The sequence below is a fragment of the Neoarius graeffei genome, chromosome 9 (genome assembly GCF_027579695.1).
Source record: "Neoarius graeffei isolate fNeoGra1 chromosome 9, fNeoGra1.pri, whole genome shotgun sequence".
Lineage (NCBI taxonomy): Eukaryota > Metazoa > Chordata > Actinopteri > Siluriformes > Ariidae > Neoarius > Neoarius graeffei.
In genome coordinates, this window is record NC_083577.1 from 84,335,082 (window position 1) to 84,359,707 (window position 24,626).

The 24,626-nt window shown below is 44.9% G+C and overlaps 1 protein-coding gene across 6 annotated transcripts in view; it reads right to left on the reverse strand.

Annotated features, from left to right (window-relative positions):
- The window catches only part of LOC132892053 (nectin-3-like), a 163,848-nt gene that overhangs the window by 88,624 nt on the left and 50,598 nt on the right, over nucleotides 1-24,626 (reverse strand). For 4 of the 6 annotated variants that reach the window (XR_009655392.1, XM_060930406.1, XM_060930405.1 and 1 more), the window contains exon 4: nucleotides 15,848-15,956. Coding sequence is in view for 4 of the 6 variants with exons in the window: in XM_060930406.1 (XP_060786389.1) it covers nucleotides 15,848-15,956 (109 nt within the window). In the remaining 2 variants the exon portion in view is untranslated. Of the gene's footprint in view, nucleotides 1-979; nucleotides 3,584-4,808; nucleotides 13,681-15,847; nucleotides 15,957-24,626 lie in introns of those variants that run through there. The other 2 variants (XM_060930407.1, XR_009655391.1) reach the window with 2 other exon arrangements.

Consider the following 24,626-nt stretch of genomic DNA (forward strand, 5'->3'; position numbering starts at 1 on the left):
CCGATCTTGCTCTATCAACACCAGGCACCAGTTAATCCAATTTAAGGTGATGCACAGGCTTCATTATTCAAAAACCAAACTGCACAGAATCTTTCCCACCATTTCATCGCTATGTGACCGATGTAAATCTGCAGAGGGCTCTCTGACTCACCTCTTTTGGACATGTCCGAAACTGTATAATTTTTGGTGTCACATATTTAAGTGGTTTTCTGACATGTATGGCTGTGTGTTTGAACCTGATCCAATGATTGCATTATTTGGGGTTTCTCCTTCTTTACTTAAACATGGGCTTTCGGTGCAAAGCACAGTTATGTATGGAATGGTAATTGCAAAGAAAATGATTTTAAAACTCTGGAAGTCAGATACTGTGCCTCAGTTTAAGATCTGGTTACGTGAGCTCATTGGTATATTGCATATGGAGAAGGTTCGATATGGCATGATGGACAATCTTAATAAATTTTCAGATATATGGCAGCCATTTTTGGCTCACCTTGATAAATATAACACTGATCTTGACCAGCAAGGGAGTTCATAGAGTGCCATCCACCTTTACCATCTCTGTTTAGTACTTGTGTTAAGATTTTAGTGTCAGTGATGCAACACAATTGTTTTTAAATATGCCCTGGTTTTTTTTGCTGTTTTTTTGTGTGTTCTGTTTTACTTCTTGTTTCTACTCTGCCTTTTTTCTGTGTTTGTATTCTGTAACTTGTACAAAATTCTAATAAAAATATATTTTAAAAAAAGTGCCAGGTATTTCTAAGGATTGGAGGCCCACCGTTTTGCTTCACTTGTCCCATTTGCTCTCGGATCGTGTGTTGTTTTGGTTGGGGTTTGTTCTATATTGGGTTGTGGCACAGCGTTTGGGGCTGGTGCCATAGTGACAGCTTTATTTACTGTGTTTTTTCCTTTAGGTGTATTACCCTTCCTCCTCTGTTTTTTACCTGTGTGTGTGTGTGTGTGGGGGGGGGGGGGGGGGTTACCTCATTGTCTCACAGCAATTTTCCAATATTATACATACTCCTTTCGTCATGTTATCACATTTTTATTGATATGTAGCTATGAGTGATATCAAAATAATCACTCTCAATGTTAAAGCCATCAACAATGCTATTAAACGTCAGAAACTACTTTCCTTTTTCAAGAAAGAGAAATGCCAGTTAGCCTTCATCCAGGAAACCCACCTTTCAGATTTAGAACATTTAAAACTATGGAGGAGTTGGGTTGGCCAGGTATTTTACTCCTCATATAATTCCAAAAGCAGGGGGGTTGCTGTTCTTATTCATCGCTCATTACCCTTCACTTTGGTGAAAAGCGTATCTGACAAAGAGGGACGATATGTGCTTCTGTCTGGCTATTTATATGGTGAACTTATTGTTTTAGGATGTGTCTATGCTCCAAATAACTACGAAGCTGCCTTTCTCCCAAAACTTCTTGCTGATGTGGCGTCATTCTCCTCACCATATATGCTCATTGGTGGTGACTTGAATTGTGCGCTTAATTCAGAGTTGGATATGTCTTCCTCTCGCCTTACTTCTACCTCCAAAAGTAATAGCCTGCGTGAATTTCTGAAAGATTTACATTTATATGATGTTTGGAGAATACTTCACCCCCTTGATAGGGATTACACATTTTTCTCATTCCCTCATCAGGTTCATTCCAGAATCGACTATTTCTTTTCTTCAAGGGAGTTTTTGAACAGAACAATGGATTGCAAGATTAGTACCCGGTCTTTATCAGACCACTCCCCGGTAGTCATAAGCATCTCTCCGCCTTATAGAGACCCCTTGTCATGCCCTCCAGAAATCACGCTTGAGCCAAGTTTTAGTTACTGATGGATGATCAATCTTAACGTAATCCATAAAATCCACTTCATTCATCTTTCATCCACCGTCAAACTGACAGTACAAAACACAACATCAGTAGGGAAATCATAAACCCAGATACAACGCAATATAAATCAAAAACAGCAAAGACAAGAAACAAACATACTTCGCTGGCTGCGTATAACTGAAGAGGGAATGAGACTTGAAGCTTAAAACACATCATCAAACATTTCAAACTAGCCCGTGGCTTATAACATGGCCGCGAGCATGGTCAAGTCCATCACCTAGGCGAGTGGTACGGCACCTAATAATGTCCGTGTGCAACACGTGACATCGCCTGACCCAACATGACCCGGCGTAAATATCAAATTAAACACAAACATATTCTTGGAAATTACAAACATGATATTTAATGAAACAAAAAAATAAAAACTGACAGTTACACTCCCACCAAATCACATTAGTTGATTTCACACAACATAAAAAAAAAAAAAAAGCAAGCATTTAATATGAAACTCAATTATTCTGCTTCAATTAAAACAACTACCTTGTGCACAGGTCTATCAAGATAAAGGGGTTTAGAATTACGTCTTCCTTCTGGGATTGACTTCAGGACTTCCACACTGTTAGAAGTGAACTTGTGCAAATGCAGCTTACCTGTACTACACAACTCCTTTGCCTCCTTAATGAGTCGGATTGCTTCAGTATCAGAGGTTACACTAATGAGCAGAGGTGGGACAAAGTCACTAATGTGCAAGTCACAAGTAAGTCTCAAGTCCTACCACTCAAGTCCGAGTCAAGTCACAAGTCAAGGCACTTTTGACCAAGTCAAGTCCAACCCAAGCCAAGTCGAGTCCAAGTCTCATTTTTTTCCAAGTCCCTAACAAGTCACCATTTATTCTACAGGCAATCAACACATTTTTGATCACAAATGTATTACCTCTCCACACTGCAGTGTATGTCCTCCTTTTCCAGTCACCTTGGATAAAAATGTCTGCTAAATGTAATGTAATGTCAATGATTCATAGAGTCAGCACAAGTAACTACAGTACACCCATTCTTTTCCATTTTAAAATGTTTTAGAGCTTGTGCCCCAAGACAATCAAAGAATCTCAGAGGAGACAATGATTAGTTAGTTAACGTTAGTAAAGCATCCTAAATTTTCAGTGAGTTTAGTTTGAGTGAGTCAGTGTACATCTGAGGCTAAGGGTGTGAGAATGAGTGAAAGTATGACCATTTCCTTACATTTTTTATTGGAAAATTAGTGAGAAATTAAAACAAAATTCTAAACAAAGCTAGTACTGGTACTGTGTAACAAAAATCATTTTCTTTTCATTTCATTCATGTCATTTTTCACATAAAAATGCTTTTCATGTGCATTTTAAGACATGAAACTCAAAGTCCAAGCTAACAGATGATCTGTGTACTTTTAGAATCAAAGAATGGTTTTCCTTCTGAAGTTAGGCACTGTCCCAACATACAACATGACATGCCTTTAACACAATACAACGTGACTTGAGTACGTTTGTGTGTGTGAGAGAGACCAACTAACTGACAAAAAATTCCGGAAATATCTGTTCTCCACTACTGAGAGAGGGATGTTGCATCCAATGACCAAATCTGTTAGTATTGAATTTGTGATGGCTTTTTGTTGTGGGTGGGTAGCATTGTACTGTGTATCTTTTGCAGTAAGGAATCCAGAAATGGACGGCTGCTCTGTCTCACTTGGGATGATCTTGTTCTTCAGATATTCTGCAAATCTAAACAAGAAAAAAAAAAATGTAAAATTAGTAGGCCTACTTGTTTTCTGTTTTTAATCATGCAGACATTAACATGTTTTTATCATTTTCAATATCCAAGTCTGAGTTCATTTAATCTGAACATATTTGTTTATACACAGTATAATGTTTAATACAAGCCAGCCAGGATGTTCCCTTAAGCAGTTTAGCTAGATCACAATGCATTCACTAAACACTCGCTAAAATACCGGTAGCCTCAGTAAACACAGAACGTTGTGACGATGTAGCCAGAATCAGAGTCCTCTAGGGCTCTGGCCAGAATGTGAGAATGAAGCCCTGGCAATATTCTAGAGAGCCGTATAATAAAGTAGAATAAACAGTTGTTGTGAATTTCAGAATGTTCAGCGGAATCCTCCAGATCCAAGTTGCGTGCTTTTGGCGAATTTGGTTTCTCGCCAGAGACTAATAAATGCACTGGTAAAGCCACGCCATGTAGAGGCATTGTGTGCCCTGTCGTTTGGGTAAGACTGTGGGATAATGCTTCGCGTTGGAGTAGGCTACACTCCAATCTGTCGGGATGTACTGCGCTATAAAACATCAGCTGAGCTTACATTTTACATAGCCCAAATGGCCCATTATTCACATTGCCTACATGACACCAGAGAGAGGAAGAGAATAGAATTGAATGTCTCTGATGACACGTAATCCCAGCACTAATAACACACATCGCACAGCGTCCACGACTTGGTGCAGTACGTAGCAAACAGTTAAACGCCTGGTTTAACTTGCATTGCTAGTCATCTCGTCTCAGTGGTTTAAATGCCTTTCATGACAAGCACTGACTTTCCCATTGCAAAGAGCGAACTTCTGTTTTACATACTTAGTTTGCAGCCTGGGTAACTGTTTATTTGATTCACGTTTTATCCTTTGCTGTCCGGTTCTTATCATAAGTCTGTGTCGTTCTGACCAGAGCCTTTATAACAATCTTGTAAACGTTCTCTGCTCTGACCAAATCACCACCTTCTGGCTATGCCTTCCCAATGTGTGTTAACTGGTAGCCTAGCCCACATAATCTAACACTAGACTGAACACAAAAGCAATCCAATAAAAAAATCTACTTCACTATTTTATATTCAGCAAAGCAAAACAAATCCTTGACAGCGTTAATACATTAACACATTCCACTTCTAGCCACCAACTAGCCTGTACAAATTCTTGCTAGCTGTAGCCTAGCTTTGTTACTTACTTTTCCTTATGCAGCCTCAGGTGACGAACGAAGTTTGATGTGGTTGACTGGCTGTCCGAAATTGTGGCTCCACATGTTCTGCACGTAGCAATGCGTTTGCCATCTGTATTGGAGTATTCTTTAAATCCAAAGGAAATTACGCGGGGAATCATGTTTTTATCCATCCGTTCATCATTCAGCGTCATCAATGTTCAGCGTCCTCGTTGCCCATCACCGTTTGGTTTTTCATTTGAACCAGTTGAAGTGCTTGAGTGACACCTAGTGCTAGTGGATTGAGCTGCCGTAGCCTAGGACAAGGAGCTACACCGCATTCAAATAATGAGTGTACTGTACTTGGATTCAAAATCGAGGGGGGGGGGGGGGGGGAGAATATTTATACCTGATACGCCAAGTCATTGCAAGCTAAAACTGTCAAGTCCAAGTCAAGTCTCGAGTCAACAGCGTGCAAGTCCGAGTCGAGTTGCAAGTCATTCCTCATCTAGGGATTTCAAGTCTCAAGTCATCAAAATGGTGACTCGAGTCTGACTCGAGTCCAAGTCACATGACTCGAGTCCACATGTCTGCTAATGAGCCCATCATCTACATAAAAGTTTCTCTTGACAAACTTAATTGTGTTCTGGTCAAACTGACCCTGGGCTTTAAGGGCTAAATGTTGAAGGCCAAAGTTGGCACAGCCAAGTGAAGAGGCTGCCTCAAAGAGGTGAACTTTCATTCGAAAGATTGATGGAGGAGACTGAAGGTTGCCATTCTCCCACCAAAGAAATCTCAAGTAGTCTCTGTAGTCAGATTTCACGTGGAATTGATGAAACATTCGTTCTATATCACATGTGATGGCAATAGGGCCCTTGCGAAACCTGCAAAGGACTCCCAGCAAGGTATTTGTAAGTTCTGGCCCAGTGAGAAGGTGGTCATTTAAAGATACAACTTGGAATCTAACAGAGCAATCAAAGACAACACGTATTTTTCCAGGCTTTTTAGGGTGATAGACACCATGATGGGGAATGTACCAAGCTGGATCATTATTTACTTCCTCTTTTGGGACCTTTTCTGCATCGCCATGACTAATGACAGTCTAGGTGACTGTCATTACTGACTAGGTGAAGTAAGCCTTAGTGAAGACAAGTAAAAAATGTGATCATAAAACAACCAAATTCCACCACTGTCCCTCAAAGAAGTGTACATACACTCTATGCAGGAATTAAGCATATGCATGAGCAATACACAAGGGGTAAACTATGAAATGGTCAACCAAAGGTTAAAAAATAATAACTTTGCTTCTTAAATGTGCAAATTAAAATGCAGATTACCATAAATGTGCGATACTTTCATGTAAAAAGATCACTTTTCTGTGCAAATTAGGTGTTTACTAGATGCAAAGCAAACTTTCACAATATAAAATAATGCATTCACTTTCAGAGAAAATTAAGCTTACTGGTGTGCAAATTGTCTGTCAGTAACACAATATTGTCCACAGACTGTATTTTGACCAAGAAAACACTAAATCGAGTCATTAAGCATATATCACATTTAAGGAACCTTCAGTCAAATGCAAAGAGAGTCTTAAATGATTAGCTTATCTGTTTACGTCCTCCGGCACGCGCAGGTTGAGCAGTTCGACATTCCTTTTTCTTTCGTAGTACACGTCCGAGCCCGTTTTAAGTCCGCGAAAATCCAATGACTCCAGTCCGTACCACAGACGAGCTCAGGTAGTTCAGATGAGTGAACGTTTGCCCACACAACTTCGTGCAGGCCGTGCTTGGGGATTAAAAGAAGCTGCAGACAGAGCAGGTTAAATTGGCTGCAGATCCGCCTGAACTTACTTGCAGGTCGAGTTTGACTGTGGTATGGACTGGAGTCATTGGATTTTCGTGGACTTAAAACGGGCTCGGACGTGTACTACGAAAGAAAAAGGAATGTCGAACATGCTATCATTGGCAATTGTCTCCAGCGCTGCTTAATAGTCAGTGTTTTGTTGATTTCATTACAGCGCAATGCCAGGTTTTTTTTGCTGAAAATAAAACCCCTGACGTTAGCCTTTCCACTTTATGGGAAGCTGCAAAAGCCACCATACGCAGTGCCATTATATCTTATACCTCAGCACAGAAAAAGGAGGCTTTAAAGAGACAATTAGAACTAGAAGAGGCTTTGAGAGACATTGAAACTCAATTTAAGCGCTCACCAAATAAATACCTGTTGAAACAATTGGAGGCAGCTCATTCGGCACTTAATTAACAATTATTAACACAAAAGGCTGAAGCCCAAATATTTTTTGCTAAACAGACTGCTTGAATCAGGCAACAAGCCAGGCCGTTTACTTGCCCGTCTGGCTCGTGGAAGGGTGGAGTCTAAGATTATTCCCTCCCTCCTAGATAAACATGGAACGAGGGTTATGTATATAACCGCGGTTCTATGAGTTTCGGATGACCGCCAGAGGCGGTGCTTTCAGCACATGGATATCCATCACACGAACGTGCAGGTCGAGTAATAGTAACAACAAAGTCACGTGTGACCTGGGTGACGTCACCCCGTGACCCCGGCATAAAAGACCGGTAAACCCAGGAAGTGACCTCTTGGCAAATCTTCTCGTGTACACTCCGAGTGACTGCCAAGCTCTGGCGGTCATCCGAAACTCATAGAACCGCGGTTATATACATAACCCTCGTTCTATTTCGTTTCTACTGACCGCCAGAGGCGGTGCTTTCAGCACATGGATGACTAATACCAACCAGGTCATGAGGAGTGCCTACCCGTACCCAGTGATGCTGCGACGGGCCTGGAATGACAGCCGTCGCCACAGGATTATGTGGGACGACATTAAGACGGTAAAACCTGGTGAAGGTGCAGCTGGAAGCCCAGGAGGCTGCGCTGCGTATGTCTGAAAGGGGCACGCCCTTCAGTGATGCCCATGAGGCCACCACGCCTCGTGCAGAGTGCGCCCTGACGGCCGGAGGAATCGGGAAGCCACTGTGCCTGAGGCCATATTACATGCCTACGACTATCCACTTGGATAGCCTCTGCTTAGAGAGTGCCAGACCCCTCGTTGGTCCTGTGTGGCACAGAAACAGGGCGTCACTCCTACGGAAGCCCTCTGTACGCGACACGTACACCCTGAGGGCGCGAACTGGGCACAAAAGTTCCGACCTCTCACCATGGCCCGCCTCGAACGCCGCAAGGCTAAGGGGCTGGTTGACGAAGGTAGCAGAGAGGGTCTTCGGGAGGAAAGAGGGGTTAGGCCACAGGGTGACCCCACTGTCGCCGGAGTGCCACTGCAGGCACTCCCCACTGACTGACAGCGCATGTAATTCCCCGATGCGCCTCGTCGATGTAATGGCCAGAAGAAAAGCAGTCTTCAGGGAGAGCCATGAAATGTCTGCCGTGAGCAGGGGCTCAGAACGGTGCGTCGCAGAGAGCCTGCAGCACCAATGAAGGTCCCATGTGGGTACCCGGCTCCGTCGGGGGGGTCTCAACCGGAGAGCACCCTTCAAGAAACGTGCCACCAAGGCGTGGGACCCCACGGTCCTTCCCCCAACTCTGGCATGCTGAGCAGAGATGGCAGCTGCATAGACCTTGATGGTGGCAGGGGTAAGACCCTTATCAAAGCAGAGGCTGGCGGAACAGTCGAATGGTCGGCAGGGGGCAGCATGTAGGCTCCTCCCCCCGAGTTAAGCACCAGTTGGAGAAAAGCCTCCATCTGTTGGCATAGAGGGCATTGGTGGGGGGTGCCCGAGAGCTTGCAATGGTGTTGACCACTGCCGGCTCACAAGGACCTCGCAGGGGGTCCGGCCCTTCAGCGGCCATACCCAGAGCTGCAGATGGGCTGGATCCGGGTGCCAGATCTGCCCTCCCAGCTGTGATAGGTCAGTCCTCACTGGCAGGCACCAGGGGTCGCCGTTCAGAAGTTGCAGCAACTTGGGAACCACACTCGGCCCAGCCACCGGGGGGGCGACAAGCAGCAGCCCGTGGTGGTCCATCGCAACCCTGTGTAGGGTTGGCACGATCAGCAGCAGAGGGGGGGAGGCATACAGCAGTTGCCTCGGCCAAGCATGCGCCAGCGCATCCTGGCCCAGGGGACTGGGGCCGTGGAGGCTGAACCACAGAGGGCAGTGTGTCAACTCCTGGCAGGCAAAGAGGTCCACCTCTGCCCTGCCAAAACGTTTCCAGATGGCGAGAACCACCGCTGGGTTGAGTCTCCATTCCCCGGGATCGGGGTCCTGGCGGGACAGCAGATCTGCTGCCCTGTTGGCAGTGCCTGGCAAGTACATGGCACGCAGGCTCAAGAGATGTCGATGGGCCCACCGCAGAAGTTGGCCAGCCACTTTCAAGCACTGGAGGGACTTTGTGCCTCCCTGGTGGTTGATGTAGTACACTACCGTAGCGTTGTCCGTCCGCACCAGAACGTGTCTGCAGGTCAGGCCTGGGAGGAAGTGCTGTAGGCCGAGGAACACAGCCCGTAGCTCCAGCACGTTGATGTGCTGCACCCGTGCAGCACCGGGTGGAGGTGGAGACCGTTGAACCACCTCTGAAGCGGCGTAAGTCCAGAAGTCCCAGCGGGACCAGAGAGGAGGCTGCCGTAAGCATGCCCAGCAGGCGCTGAAAGGTCTTCAGGGCGAGTGACCTACCCCGTCCGAAGCGGCCAAGCAGTAGGCGGATGTTGTGGATCCTGGTCTGGGAGGGAGTTACCATCAACGACCTTGAATCCAGGTGCATGCCCAAGAAAGTTGTCTCCTGGCTGGGCACCAGCGAGCTCTTCTTGTAATTCACCCTGAGCCCCAGCTCTACGACATGCGAGAGCACAGTCGCGATGTTGGTGCGGGCCTGAGCTGCTGACCGTGGACAGACGAGCCAGTCGTCCAGGTAAGGCAGGACACGCAAACCCCTTGCCTGAAGTAGTGCCGCTGCCGCACACCCGGTGAACACACGGGGTGCCAGCGATATCCCAAAGGGCAGAACATTGAATTCGAAAGCCTGGCCCTCGAAGGCAAACCGCAGGAACTGCCTGTGGTGTGGCACAATGGGAGCATGGAAGTAGGCGTCTTTCAGGTCGAAGGTGACAAACCAGTCGCCCGCCTGGATGTGGTGTAAGACATCCACTGTACGCAGCATGCGGAATCTCATGGTCCTCAAGTGGGAATTGAGGGACCTCAGGTCGAGGATCGGGCGGATACCGCCGTCCTTCGGAACCAGAAAATACCTGGAGTAGAACCCACCTTGCTGTCTCTGCCTGTCGACGGGAGAGACTGCTCCTTTCTCCAGGAGGGTGGCGATTTCCTGCCGGGGGACGAGGGACTTCCCCGGATGGCTCACGGTGGTGTGTTTGACCCCATGAAACGTGGTGGACGGCGGCAGAACTGGATGCGGTAACCCTCGGTGAGGGTCACCAGCACCCAGGGGTCAACGCTCTCCAGCTTTGGAGCTGTTCGCTGGAAAAGCGGCCGACCGCCGGCGCGCTGATGTCAGCGCCGTCCAGAGCGCCCCCGTCGGTCACCATGGGAGCGACGAGGAGCAGACTGGGTGTAGGGGGCGGCACCGCGGGTCCGGGAGGTGGTGGGGCGGCGAAAGTCATCAACCCGTCTGGTCTCCTGGCGGGTGCGTGGCCGAGACAGAGTCGGTGTGGGCCCCCTGAAGGACTGGGCAACATTGCCATGGTGGTGGGCCTGGCGGGGCCAGCGAACTGCTGTTACGCCTAGATGACCTGGGCACTCCGATCCAGGGCTTGCTGAGTGGCTTCGCCAAACAGCTCCCCGGGGACAACAGGGAGAGAGTGCAGCACACGCCGGTCGGGCTCGGCCAGAGGGGACTGTGCCCGCCATATCTGCTGGCGGCCGAGGGTGAGATACGACATCAGCCGGCCCAGTTCCCGCGACGAGTAGGCAAAGGCCTGGAGCCGCGTCACACAGCTCCCGTGATGCCGCGCTCGTCCCCTCCAGCGTCTGGGGGTCCATGACACCTGGCTGGCAGAAGGGAACTTAAATAAGGCGAGAACGCTCCAAGTAAGTAGCCCAAAATAAACTATCAGGTGGAAATAAAAAATAAACGACCAGGCGAACACACCCGTGGTCGGGAATATTAACAAGGATGGCGCCGTGCGCTACAGAACTGATAAACAGCGGCGAGAAACACCGCTTTAATTTAAATGAATGAAAACCGCTTACCTGAGCGACAACAAACCGGCCTCCAGCAGCGAGGACACGCCTCGGAGGGCTAGTCAGCTAACTCCACCGAGCGAGAGCGCTCAGCTTAACGGAGTAACAAACAATACGAATATAACACACAAGACAGCCGGCCCGTGAGCAGGCCGGAGACAAGGCTACACAAAACAAGCGGTTGATAATATTAACAAGGATAGGCACTGTGCGCCACAGAACTGATAAACAGCGGTGAGAAACACCGCTTCAATTTAAATGAATGAAAGCCGCTTCTCAATGTTGGGCATCTGCAGGAGGCCATAGGTAGGGGTGTCCTGCATTGCCGCCAGGGCCCTGCAGTCACTAGGGAGGTGGGAAGGCATCTAGGGTCCGCCCAACACCTCTGTAACTCCTCGATGTATGAGGCCGAGGGCGGAACAGACAACGAGGAAGGCTATGTGGGACCTCTGAAGAAAGCGCTCTGATGCTGGGCCACCGGGGCGTGTCCAACCCCAGACGGGCCAATGCAGCCCTCAGCGTTGGCTGGATGGATGAGCATCCGCCTTCCGACGCTGCCACGGTGCCATGGCTGGTGGCCTGGGAACCGGCCGGAGAGGTGGAGCCGTGACCATCGGACCCACCGCAGTCAAAGCTCTCCGAAGCCCGGATCGACAGTTCATCCAGGCCGCGTGCATCAACGGCCGGTGACAGAAGCGGTGGTGATGGTGAACAGTCGGGCTGCCAGGCAGAAGGGGTGGCTGCGGGAACACTGCCCCCTGTGGCGGAGGCTGAAGATTCGCCAGCAGGGCCTTCATCTCCTCCAGCTCGGTGGACATCACCTCCACCTTCTGAGCCAAATCGCCCGAGCGCTTCTTTTTCGCCTTAGAAGCGAAGACGTGTGGGGGAGCCCACGGCGCTTGCTGGGCCCCGCTGCTGCAGCCGACACCGTGTCCTGTCCCCCCGAGGCCCGGGGGATGTCAGACGGAGAATCCAGCCGAGCCAGCCTGGCGGTCCGCACAGCCACGCTCAGGCACATGCAGTCTGCGCAGGCCATGTCCGTCAGCCCCTGCCGCAGGTGATCAATACCCAGGCATGAGGGGCACTCGCGGTGGCCGTCCTCCGGTTCGAGGGGGACCAGCAGTTGGCGCAGCGAGAGAAGAGGTCCATGACGCCTGGCTGGCAGAAGGGAACTTAAAAAATAGGGCGAGAACACCCCAAGTAAGCAGCCCAAAATAAACAATCAGGCGGTAATGAAAAACGACCGGGCGAACACACCCGTGGTCGGGAATATTAACAAGGATAGGCACCGTGCGCCACAGCACTGATAAACAGCGGCGAGAAGCACCGCTTTAATTTAAATGAATGAAAACCGCTTACCTGAACGAAAGCAAGCCGGCCTTCAGCGGCGAGGATACGCCTCGGAGGGCTAGTCAGCTAGCTCCACCGAGCGAGAGCGCTCAGCTTAACGGAGTAACAGCAATACAAATACAACACACAAGACAGCCGGCCCGTGAGCAGGCCGGAGACAAGACTACACAAAGCAAAGCGGTTGATAATGTTAACAAGGATAGGCGCCGTGCGCCACAGAACTGATAACAGCGGCGAGAAACGCCGCTTTAGTTTAAATGAATGAAAACCGCTTACCTGGGCGACAACAAGCCAGCCTCCAGCGGCGAGGACACCGCCCCGGAGGGCTAGTCAGCTAACTCCACCGAGCGAGAGCGCTCAGCTTAACGGAGTAACAATACGAATACAACACACAAGACCGCCGGCCTGTGCGCAGGCCGGAAACAAGGCTACATGAAATAAGGCGGTTAATAATATTAACAAAGATAGGCGCAGTGCGCCACAGAACTGATAAACAGCGGCGAGAAACACTGCTTTAAATTAAATAAATGAAAACCGCTTACCTGAATGAGGACAAGCCGGCCTCCAGCGGTGAGGACGCCGCCCCGGAGGACTAATCAGCTAACTCCACCGAGCGAGAGCGCTCAGCTTAACGGAGTAACAAACAATACAACACAAGACCGCCGGCCTGTGAGCAGGCCGGAGACAAGGCTACATAAAATAAGGCGGTTAATAATATTAACAAAGATAGGCGCAGTGCGCCACAGAACTGATAAACAGCGGCGAGAAACACCGCTTTAAATTAAATGAATGAAAACCGCTTACCTGAATGAAGACAAGCCGGCCTCCAGTGGTGAGGACACCGCCCCGGAGGACTAATCAGCTAACTCCACCGAGCGAGAGCGCTCAGCTTAACGGAGTAATAAATCAATACGAATACAACACACAAGACAGCCGGCCTGTGAACAGGCCGGCGGCGAGGCTACAGAAAACAAGGTGGTTAATAATATTAACAAGGATAGGCGCCGAGCGCCGCAGAACTGATAAACAGCGGCGAGAGGAACGCCGCTTTAATTTAAATAAATGAAACCCGCTTACCTGAAGCGAAAACAAGCCGGCCTCCAGCGGTGAGGACACCGCCCCGGAGGGCTAATCAGCTAACTCCACCGAGCGAGAGCGCTCAGCTTACGGAGTAATAAATCAATACGAATATAACGACAAGAAGAAAAGAGTTGGTGGACTTAGCGCAGTTTCTTGGAGGATGCGTAAGCACAGCCCCAACCTTACGGGTAACGAAACTACCACAGCGCTTTGTCCAAATTTCAATCCAACTCGCAACCTGCAAACGCGAGAAGATGTAAGAGGTCACTTCCTGGGTTTACCGGTCTTTTATGCCGGGGTCACGGGGTGACGTCACCCAGGTCACACGTGACTTTGTTGTTACTATTACTCGACCTGCACGTTCGTGTGATGGATATCCATGTGCTGAAAGCACCGCCTCTGGCGGTCAGTAGAAACGAAATAGAACTAGACATTTCAAGTCAACTGAAGTAAACAAGCTCATGAAATCATTTTATGAGGAGCTTTACAGCTCAGACTGCACTGCGTCTTTGGAAGACAGGTGAAAATTTCTTGATAAGATAAACTTCCCATCTCTATCAGAGGATCAAAAAAAGATATTATGTAGGCCTATTACTGAGGAGGAAGTGTCAGACACCATCAAAACACTACAAAGTGGGAAGGCGCCTGGCCCAGATTTTTATAAAACCTTTCGGAAAGTATTAGTGGGCCCCCTTACAGACATGTATGTTGACAGTTTTGAGAAGGGTTGTCTTCCTCCAAGTCTAAACCTTGCAGGCATCTCTGTTCTTCTGAAGAAGGGCAAGCCTCCTGACATATGCAGTTCTTCCAGACCCATTAGCCTCATATCAGTAGATAGCAAACTACTTTCAAAGCTCTTGGCAAAGCGCCTTGAGAACCTGCTTCCAATTCTTATAAACCCAGACCAAACAGGTTTTATACATGGCCGCTATTCTTCCAGCAATGTTAGGAGACTTTTAAATATTGTGCATTCATCATTTCAAAATAAACAGAAAACACTAGCTTTATCCCTTGACGCCGACAAGGCCTTCGACAGAGTTGAATGGCCTTATCTGTTTGACATTATGGAAAGATATGGCCTTCACCGCATGGCGAGATAAAGGAATCATTCTCCTTGGTCATTTGTTTAAAGATAATATTCTTATGTCCTTTCAGCAATTACAGGATACCTTTGATATCCCCAAGTCCAATTTCTTTGGCTACTTACAAATAAGACATTTTATTTCTTCTCTACCTAACTTCCCCCCTCCCACTCTCATAATCTAGAAACTTTCCTTTTGAATCGTAAAAATCTCAAAGTTTATTTCAGCTTTTTATTCCCTACTGCTTTCCTGTGACATATATGAGCTACCTAACATCTCTCGTAAATGGGAGGGCGACTTAGGGACCGAATTTATTGAGGATGACTGGAGGGAGGCGATTGTTTCCATCAGGGTAGCATCTGCCTGTAATAGGCTAAGGGAAACTCAGTATAAAATACTGCATAGGTTACACATCACTCCGGTCATATTACACAAAATAGATCACTCAATTTCTCCTCTCTGCATCAAGTGCAAGTCTGAAAGAGGAACATATTTTCACTATTTTTGGGACTGTAAGTATACATCAAGATTCTGGACTCTGGTGGTCAAAATAATTGAATTTGAGGTAAAAAAAAAGGACCCTAGTGTCTTTCTGGTTGGGCTACCTTCTAAGGTGCTACAGCTCCCGGCAACAAGCTACACACTGCTTGAGCAGCTCCTCCTATCTGCACGTAAGTGCATATTGCTGAACTGGACTAAAGAACGCCCACCTACGGTCACACTATGGTACAAGGAAATCTTCAATAATCTCCCACATGAAAGATTGATGGCTATGGTCAAGGGGAAAGATGATGTTTCACAAAATCTGGTCCCCCTTTATAACCTATCTACCACGAGATCCAAGTTCCCTTCTCCTGAGAGGGGAGCTGAGTGAGTTTTGGTCACAGACTAGGCCTAGATCGCCCTCATAATTCCAACTGACCCTCAACTGACTGTTTTTTGTGTGTGTGAAAACATTGTCCTCCTGTGTTGCTGTGGACACACTTTTTTTTTTTTTAATTTATCATTTATGTATTTATTTTGAAATTGTGTTTTTCTTTTTACTCCTTTATGTATCTTGTATTTTCTTTTCTGTGCCCTTGTTGACGTCTAGAGGGTGGGGGGTGGGGGGGATTGTTTTGTAAGTTGTTGTACAATTTTGTGGAAAAAAAAAAAGCAATAAAAAGTATGTTAAAAAAAAAGTAACACTGATAGCAGAAACGCAGATGTTTCTTGGAAACATGAAAGTCAAACATGAAACAGAAACCTGATACCGCACCTGGCTTGTCTCCATAGGTCTGACGTTAAACAAACAAAAAATCTCATAAGCCATATAATATGGCTCAAATCATTATTTAAACTGCAGCCCTTTCTGGTAGACATTAACGGAAAACTGCTCCATTACCTGCTCCAGGTGAAGTTTGTTGGTTTTGGATTAGCATCTGCGTCACACTGGAATTCACGTGTTTCCCCTTGATCACCTACTGAAGTAATGTATACCACCTGAGGAGGATCTGGGAGAAAAAGAAGAAAATCAACAATACTTTACATAAATGTTCTGAATTAAAAGTGTAATGTTGACAATTACCCAGGCAAAAAAAAAAAAGTACATAGCCATTTTTGCTAAGATAGACTGTACTTTGTTGAACTGTGTTCGAAAGGAGAGAAAAAAATTCCACCTTCATCCATTTGCATATTAATCTGTTTAATTCCTGTGATCTTCAATAGTATCCAGGAATTTTGTAATGAAATTGAGTTGATTTTTTTTTTTTTTTTAGTTTAAATGCATCTCAACATGTTGATTTAGCATCACTTTGCTTGACCTACATTAACCATAATGCTATTTGACGTTCTGCTGGTACAGTTGGTTTTCGTGGCACTCTCCGTGCACAAAGCGCGTGGAGTGGAGCCCCATACTTACAGTAAGAGAATGCCTCGACCTGATTTTTGATGGCTTGACCATATGACGTCGATATGTATGCATGTACACGTACCACAACAGGCTACCCAAATCATACGTTGCCTTGCACTTCTCAAACACTTGACCACTGGACAACGAAATTTGTATCTTTATTTACATAAGATAGATGGGTTCTTATCCAGCGCTTATTTTGCTTTTTTTATTTAAATTTTTTTTGACAAAAACACGGGATTATTTACTAACACTTTTTATGGAAAATATTCACAACAGCTTCACATCAAACTAGTTTTACTTGTCCACTGGACAGTTTCTGTCATGCAAGGGCAGCAGACAGACAGAAGTGCAGGAAGAATTTTATTGAAAGGATGCGAGCAAACATCCAAAACAGAGACAAAGGCAGAGTCGAAAACGGGCAGTAGTCAAGTGAGGCACAGACAAGATAAATCAGAGAGAATACAATACTCACAGTTCAAAAACACAAAACAGGGTCAAAACAGAAGATTCAAAATCTCTTCCTGATTAGAGTGTGATTACAGCGCATGCATATAGAGGGCTACCGCATGACGTCACCGCGCCGCGAGATTTTGTTAGGCGCCATATTGGAAGACCAAGTACACATCTATGCAAGTACATACATACATAAAACAAACTACACCTGAAATGTAGCCAGGGCCAGTTCTGCCCTAATCTGGACCCGGGTGCAACATCGCACAACCCCCCCCCAAAAAAAACAGTCTAAATCAGGACAACCATCACATAACTATAAACATTTTATATCAACTATTTTAACTAAATGGGCTATAATAAATAAGCCTGCAGGCAGCCACAGCGGGCTGCCTCAGAAAAGTAACCATTCAATGACAACTGAAAGCCTGCAGCCACGGCGGGCTGCCTTAAAAAGTAACCATTTGTCCTACCTTAAAACTCGTTTTGCATTTTTGTTTTGCACTTTTTTGTATTTTCGACCCTCCGTTTATTTTCTTTCCTTTTCTGAAAACCCAATTTGTGTCCAGACATTTTGTTCTGCTACCAACGAACTAACTCGTCAGGTCTCGTCTTTCGAGCCCGCGATGATTCCCGTGGGAAGGGCAACAACTGATACATTTTTACAAACAGCCAATAAACAGCCAATAGGGAGGTTGCAACGTTCAGGCTCTCCTTTGCTCAGAGACACTCAGTAATGCACTTATTCTCTGTCTCCTGGCAGAAAGCTCCTTGGTTTGCTTGTGTCTCAATCACAGCTGGTATTCTGTAGAAAGACTTCTTTTCACCTTTCCCATCAGCTTTGTTGGAACACCCTAACACAGCACAAAAGTTTGCCATTGTAGGTTTATGATGAATCAAGTGCCTCGTGGGTTTAAATTCCGCGCGCTGCCGTTATTTCCCCCTAATCATGAGTTTGTTGGTCTTCCAATATGGCGCAGGGTTTGTTTACTTCCGGTTTCCGGTGACGTCAGTGAAAAGGGTCTATAGGGACCCTCAGTAACACACAGACTTGGCAGCACTGTCACAAGACAATGCAGCAATTTACTGATGTGAAATATGCTACACAAGTCGATGGTTAATAATATTCTTTATTTTTTTCACGGTCCAAATCCTGCGCTCTGATTGGCTGGCGAGCGGGTCTGTATCCTACGGTACGGACCTCTGGCGACTCGCTCGTTCACAACAACAAACATAGTAGCATTTTTTGTCAACATTTATAAGATTAATTCATAAGATTATCAAAAATCTTATACATTTTTGCCAGCATTTCTCAGGAGAATAGCATTAATTTTACATCATGGATAGTGATAATGACAGTGTTCACAGCGAAAATGAGTTTTACTACCCTGAGGAAGAAGAAATAAAATAAAACATTTCAGGAGAAAGCTAAAAACCTGCAATTTGCTAACACCGAGCAAAAACATGGCTGAATCCTGAATGACTCCTATTTGTATAAATAGGGGACTACATAGGCGGCAAAATGTAGGGTTTTTTTTTCCTGCCATAGAAGTGCACTTGTATACTGAGGAGAAAGCAATTTGCATTACAGCCGTGAATGAGGATTCAAAACAGCATTAATTTTACAGCATGGATAGTGATGACAGTGTTCACAGCGAAAGCAAGTTTTACTACCCTGATGAAGAAGAAATAAAAGAAAACATTTCAGGAGAAAGCTAAAAACCTCTAACTTGCTAACAGTTTGATCTCATTAGTAAATGAGGCCCATTTTGGACCATGTTATCCGAACACATATTACGTTCAGTAAAAACTTTAAACCAGTACAATCTCTTCTTCAAAGCTTCACCAAATGGCTTTATTTATGCAATATAAAAGGTCATAATACTGTATGACTTTGGTCGAGCAAAAACACTGAGCAAAAACATGGCTGAATCCTGAATGACTCCTATTTGTATAAATAGGGGACTACATAGGCAGCAAAATGTAGTTTTTTTTTCCTGCCATGGAAGTGCACTTGTATACCGAGGAGGAAGCAATTTGCATTACAGCTGTGAATAAGGATTCAAAATGGCAGCTCGGCTTGGTTTTTTCTTTTGGGCGCTCTCGTTTTCTGTTAGAATTTGGTAAAGAAAAAAATAAATATATTATTTACCAGCTTAAGGTCGGTCCGTATGGTGAAATACCGTGACCTCAGCCTTGAATACTGACCTCAGCCCAGAGAGCCTCGGTCAGTACTTTCAAGACCTCGGCCACGGTATTTCACGATGCGGACCTCCCAGCTGGTAAATAACATACATATGTTTTTTATTTATATATATATATATATATATATATATATATATATATATATATATATAAAATGCCCATGTGCTCACTGAGAGCTCTGCTTTTAGGCAGTGCCTAAATATCTATTAGCTGTACCTAATCTCCACCTAAAGATAGCAAGACTAAAGCATTTTAGTGTCTCCATTTTCAATTTTCTTGCCAAAACCACTATGTGTCATCGCAAATATCACAAGACAACAGAGTGTCCTCTATATCCTCTGCCCTATATACCAACTAAATACAAAGTTAAGATATTATTCGTCACATTTTTCAAGTTCTGCTGCAGGAAACCAACCCGACCTCTTTACACTGACCTCAGCAGCCCATGGCATAAACCCACTGGACCTTTGGTCCAGGGGAGCTAAAAATTACAATTTCTCACATTTCTTAGTATCAAAAAGGCACATATACATTACTTAATCAACACATATACTAACTTTCAAGACCATACCACTCATAGTTTTTAAGTTCTGCTCCAGAAACAAAACCTACCCAAGACCAACCTGAAAGACTAATTCTGAAATTGTTTCCATGGAAACCTGAAAAATTAAAATGTCGTATGAGAAGGCACATCTACGTCACCTTGTTAACATGTAAACCAAGTTTCAAATCCATAATCACAGGGGTTTTTCTAGAAAAATTTAGTATGAGGGAGCTCACCATGGCAAGGGAGCAAAGGGACCAAGCTGGGGGGGGCGCTTTGAAAAATTGAGGCTACAATGCGACATTCTGAGGCTATCTGAGCGGGAAATTGTAACAAACTGTCAACACTGAAAAAGAAAAGAAAACTTTGGTCACAAACAATTCAAATTCTAATACCTCATAATTCAAATTACACACAATACCAATTCCCCGTGATTCAAATTGAAATGTATAATTCAAATTCAAATGAATCAAACTTACAAAGTATTAAACCTTCACCAGAGAAATCTGTTGTTTTCTTTTATTAGGATAAAGGTAGAGTTAGTTGTTCAAAATTGTAGGTGCAATGGGCTTGTCAAATCAGTCTCAAATTCATGAAGCAGTCTCAAATTAATTAAATCATTAATTCAAGTATCTGATAGTTTATAGCTAAACTATTAAAATCAATCAAATCAGTCTCATGTAAAAAGGGATCAGTCTCAAATTCATTAACCATTAATTCAAGTGTCTAATAGTTTATAGCTAAACTATTAAAGTCAATGGAATAACTTGGTGGTAATGTTGCTATAGTTTAGTGAGTATTGTAGCTCTAATATAATACATTTACTCTAGATCTATAATATTCATACAACCAAATGGGTGAAGGCAATTCGAATACTTTTCTTGGCAGAGGTTGGCACTTCAGTGAATCTTGTAACAATAAACAGGACACAGTTTATTCCAAAGATACCATTTATTGAAATAGCTGACATGAATTAGCAAACTAATACCAGGGATGTGATTTGGGGCTGGTGAAATTATCTGAAAATTTTAGCCAGGGGTCTGGGGGCCGCAGGCCCCGAGCTGGTCCAGGGCAGCGCCCTGGTGGGGGGACAAGGGGGGCGAAGCCCCCCAAAGCTCCTAGGTTCTGGGGTTTTCTGACTTAAAAATTGTACTAAAATGGCAAGCAAACACCCAAGAAAAAAATTGTCATGATTAACAAATTCAAGCCAATTTAATGGTCAACATGCAACTCTAATGCATCAGCTTCTTTCTTTCACACATGGAATCCACCACCAGAGAGGGAATCCGACGCCAGAGAGGAAGAATTTCAGTTCCACCACAAGTTTATCAACGCCACTCATCATCCTGTGTGGAGAGAGTCCCCGTGTTCAGGTTTCTCGGCATTGAACTGGAGAACGACCCAACCTGGAGTGCCAACACCAAGGAGCTGCTGAAGAAGGCGCAGCAGAGACTGTACTTTCTGAGAATCCTCAGAAAGAACTGTCTCCCCCAAAATCTGCTCCAGGCCTTCTATCACTGCTCCATAGGGAGTGTGCTCACATATGGACTGTGTATGGTACGACAGCTGCACATCCTCAGAGAAGAAGGTGCTCCACAGGGTCGTTAGGGCAGCAGAGAAAACAATAGACTGCCCCCTCCCCACCCTGGAACATATTTACACCTCCAGATGCCGCAGGAAAGCAATGGACATTTCAAAAGACTCTTCACACCCCAGTCATTCAGTACGTTTACATGCACGTCCAAATCGAGCTACTGTCGGTAATCGAGCAAAGGGTCCCAGCACGGGTGCCAGAGAAATCCAATCCTACATGCACAAGTGAAATCAGGCTATTGTGCAAGGTGCATTGTGCACCCGAGCCACACATGGCGCTACACGCCCCATCGTGTTGGTACACTTCCGGTTGTCGTCATGAAGAGCTATAGTGTTGCCAGATACTGCTAACGTATTCCAGCCCAGAACATGTTCAAATCCGCTAAAATGCACTTAAAACCCCCCAATCTGGCAACACTGGAAGTTCCGTGCTCAAGCTGTTAGGCTTGCTCTAACAGACTGTATGGCTACAAACTGTCCGGCGCAGACCACTGTTTTGTAAGACAACTTATTTTGCACAATAATATTTTTCTAAAGTCCATTTTTTGCTTACAAAAAAAAAAAAATATTTTTTTTGCTTACAATTTAACTTCTGTCTTAATAAACACACAAAAAGTTCAATTGTTTTGTTTTTATTGACATTCTTCAGATGTTGGACATTTTATATATATATATATATATATATATATATATATATATACACACACACACACACACAAATACAATGACTTGTTTATGTACACAATTCACAGCTATGCAACAGCTGTACAGATGTATTTGGTGATACAGTAAGTGAGCTAAATTTTAACAGTGCAAACAATGCCACAAAAAGAAAAGATTCATGCTGTTGTCATGATTCGTTGTCATGCTGACCGAGGCTGTTGTGTTTCCCGCTTGTGGTCTCGTCACTCGTCACTTCCGGAAGGGGCAGTGCTGAAGTAAGTAGCTCGAATACGTAGCTCAATAGGGTTTACATGCACTAAGTAGCTCGGCAGAAATCGCATAATCTAGTTCGTGTAGCTCGATTCCGAGAAATCAATTTCGGTTCAATTTCAGCCGAATTAAGGTGTATACATGGCATTTTGAACTTCGATTTCAGTCGAGCAACGGCAGAAATTCAATTCTCTCTATGTGCATGTAAACGCACTGAGTGTCTCTTCCAGCTTTTGCCATCAGGCAAGAGATACAGAGCAATGAAAACCAGGACAAACCGCCTAAAAAAAAAAGTTTTTAATCCCAAAGCAATCATGGCTTGAAACTCAAATGTGCAATCAAACTATTCTTGGCCAAATCTATGTACATACATAACCAAAACAATTCTGTTTATACTATTTTAAGTGCAATCCGTGTACATATAGAACCATACAATAGATTTCTGTTTATATTCTGTTTATACCATTTTACCAGTGCAACTCTGTATACTTTATTTTTATCCTTTATTCTCTCCCTTTTTTCTTTTTATAACTCATGAGTCAACAGCACCTTCAATTTTGTTGTACCTTTGGAAAAGTAACAAAGACAACTAGACTGCATTTCCGCAGAGAAAATGCAAAGTGTGCTTGCTGAGGTGTAGCAGAACAACTATTATGCTAGCATGCTAAAAGCTAGCATGCTAATGCCAACATGCTAACAACTAGCATGCTAACAGTTAGCATACTAACATGCTAACAGTTAGCATACTAACATGCTAAAAGCTAGCATGTTAACATGCTAATAAATAACATGCTAACAGCTAGCATTCTAACATGCTATGATTAACATGCTATTTGTTAAAATTCTAACACTAAGGCTAATATGCTGACAGCTATCATGCTAACAGGCCAACATGCTAATGGCTAGTATGTTAACTTTTAGCATGCTAACACACTGAGGGTGACATGCTAACAGCTAACAGTTAGCATGCTAACATGCTCAGGCGAACTCGCTAACAGCAAACATGCGAACTCTGCATGCTACCATGCTAATCCTAACATGTTAACAGCTCTCATGATAACATGCTAATGGTGAACATGCTAACAACTCACGAGCTAACAGCAGGCATGATATCGTAATGGGTAACATGCTAACAGCTAGCATGGTAACACGTGAATGCTTATATGCTAATTGCAATCATGTGTGCGTGTAAGTATTCCTAATAAAGTGGCCATTGAGTTGAAGTTGATTTGCTGTCAAAGTCTCAAATGAGCAGATCCTTGCCAAATGCATCATCACCTATGGGGGAAGGGAGGAATGACTCAGTCAAGCTTCCACTGATTAGTGGCAAAATGGAGAAAAAATGGACGGATGAAGTGCGGGTCAGAACTGATATCATGTGTGTGATGGTGATTTGGCCTGAGGTGCCGTATGAAGTTTGGAGGATGTGTGGTGAAGTGTTACTGAGCAAAACTCCATTCATCTGAATGGGGCCAAAATCAATGGAAGCCTATGGAGGTAAAAAGAGATGCGTAAAAACCAAGGAAAAGACGAGTGCAGGTCTCAGATGAGGGGATGGATCTGTGCGGGGACTTGGCCTGAGGCATCAAGTCAAGTTTCTTGAAGTTTGGCCACTTGGTTAAAAAAATTGATGGAGAGTGAAAGTTTTTCTCCTGAAACACCATTAATTTTCACTGGGGCCAAAAATCAATGCAAGCCTATGGAGGAAAATGGATGAGCAAAAAGAAAGGAAAAATATGAGTGCGGGTCAGAAACGATTGCATGTATGTGTCGGGGGAGTTGGCCTGAAGTATCACATGAGGTTTGGTGCATCTGCGATGGAGCGTGTCCGAGTAGGACGATTCGATTCATGAGCCCTATTCATTCTCTATGAGAAAAAACCAAAAGAAAAACGACAAGAACAAGAGAACGGGCGTGTTGATCCAAAAGCTGTATACAAGCACACTACACCACTTCGGGCCAGACGTCTCAGAGTTGGAACGGTGTCTCTATCTTGAACACCCTAGAAGGAGTAGTGGATCCAAAAAATGTGTTGGAATAAGGCAGAATAAGTAAACTTAAGAAGAACAATATAGCTGCAAGCAGCAATGCGGGGCCAAGCAGCCACATGCTAAGAGATTGATGTTATGTTGGAGAGATGGTCATAACTTGTGCTGACATTGAAATTTTTAAATGACCTTCAATGGGGCATCCAACAGTGTGATCAGGCATTGGAATTTTGTTTCTAACCAAAACACAACATGAGATATGAGCCAAAACACATTTTTACAAATTATAGCGCCCCCTATTGGTCAATTTGCACCAAATTTGGTGCAGACCCTTCTGGAGGGGTGTGGCTTTATGTCGTTAAGTTTGGTTGAGATATGTCAAAGGGCTGCCGAGATATGAGCTCACTTCCTGTTTGGCGTCTTCGCCACTAAATTTGATTGGCTGCTGTGCAGTGACAGTTTAATCAATCGCTCCAAAAAATAGACCCTATATGCAGCATAGTCTGAAGATGGTCCATGTTAATTTTCATGAAAAACGGTAAAAAAAAGTAGAAGT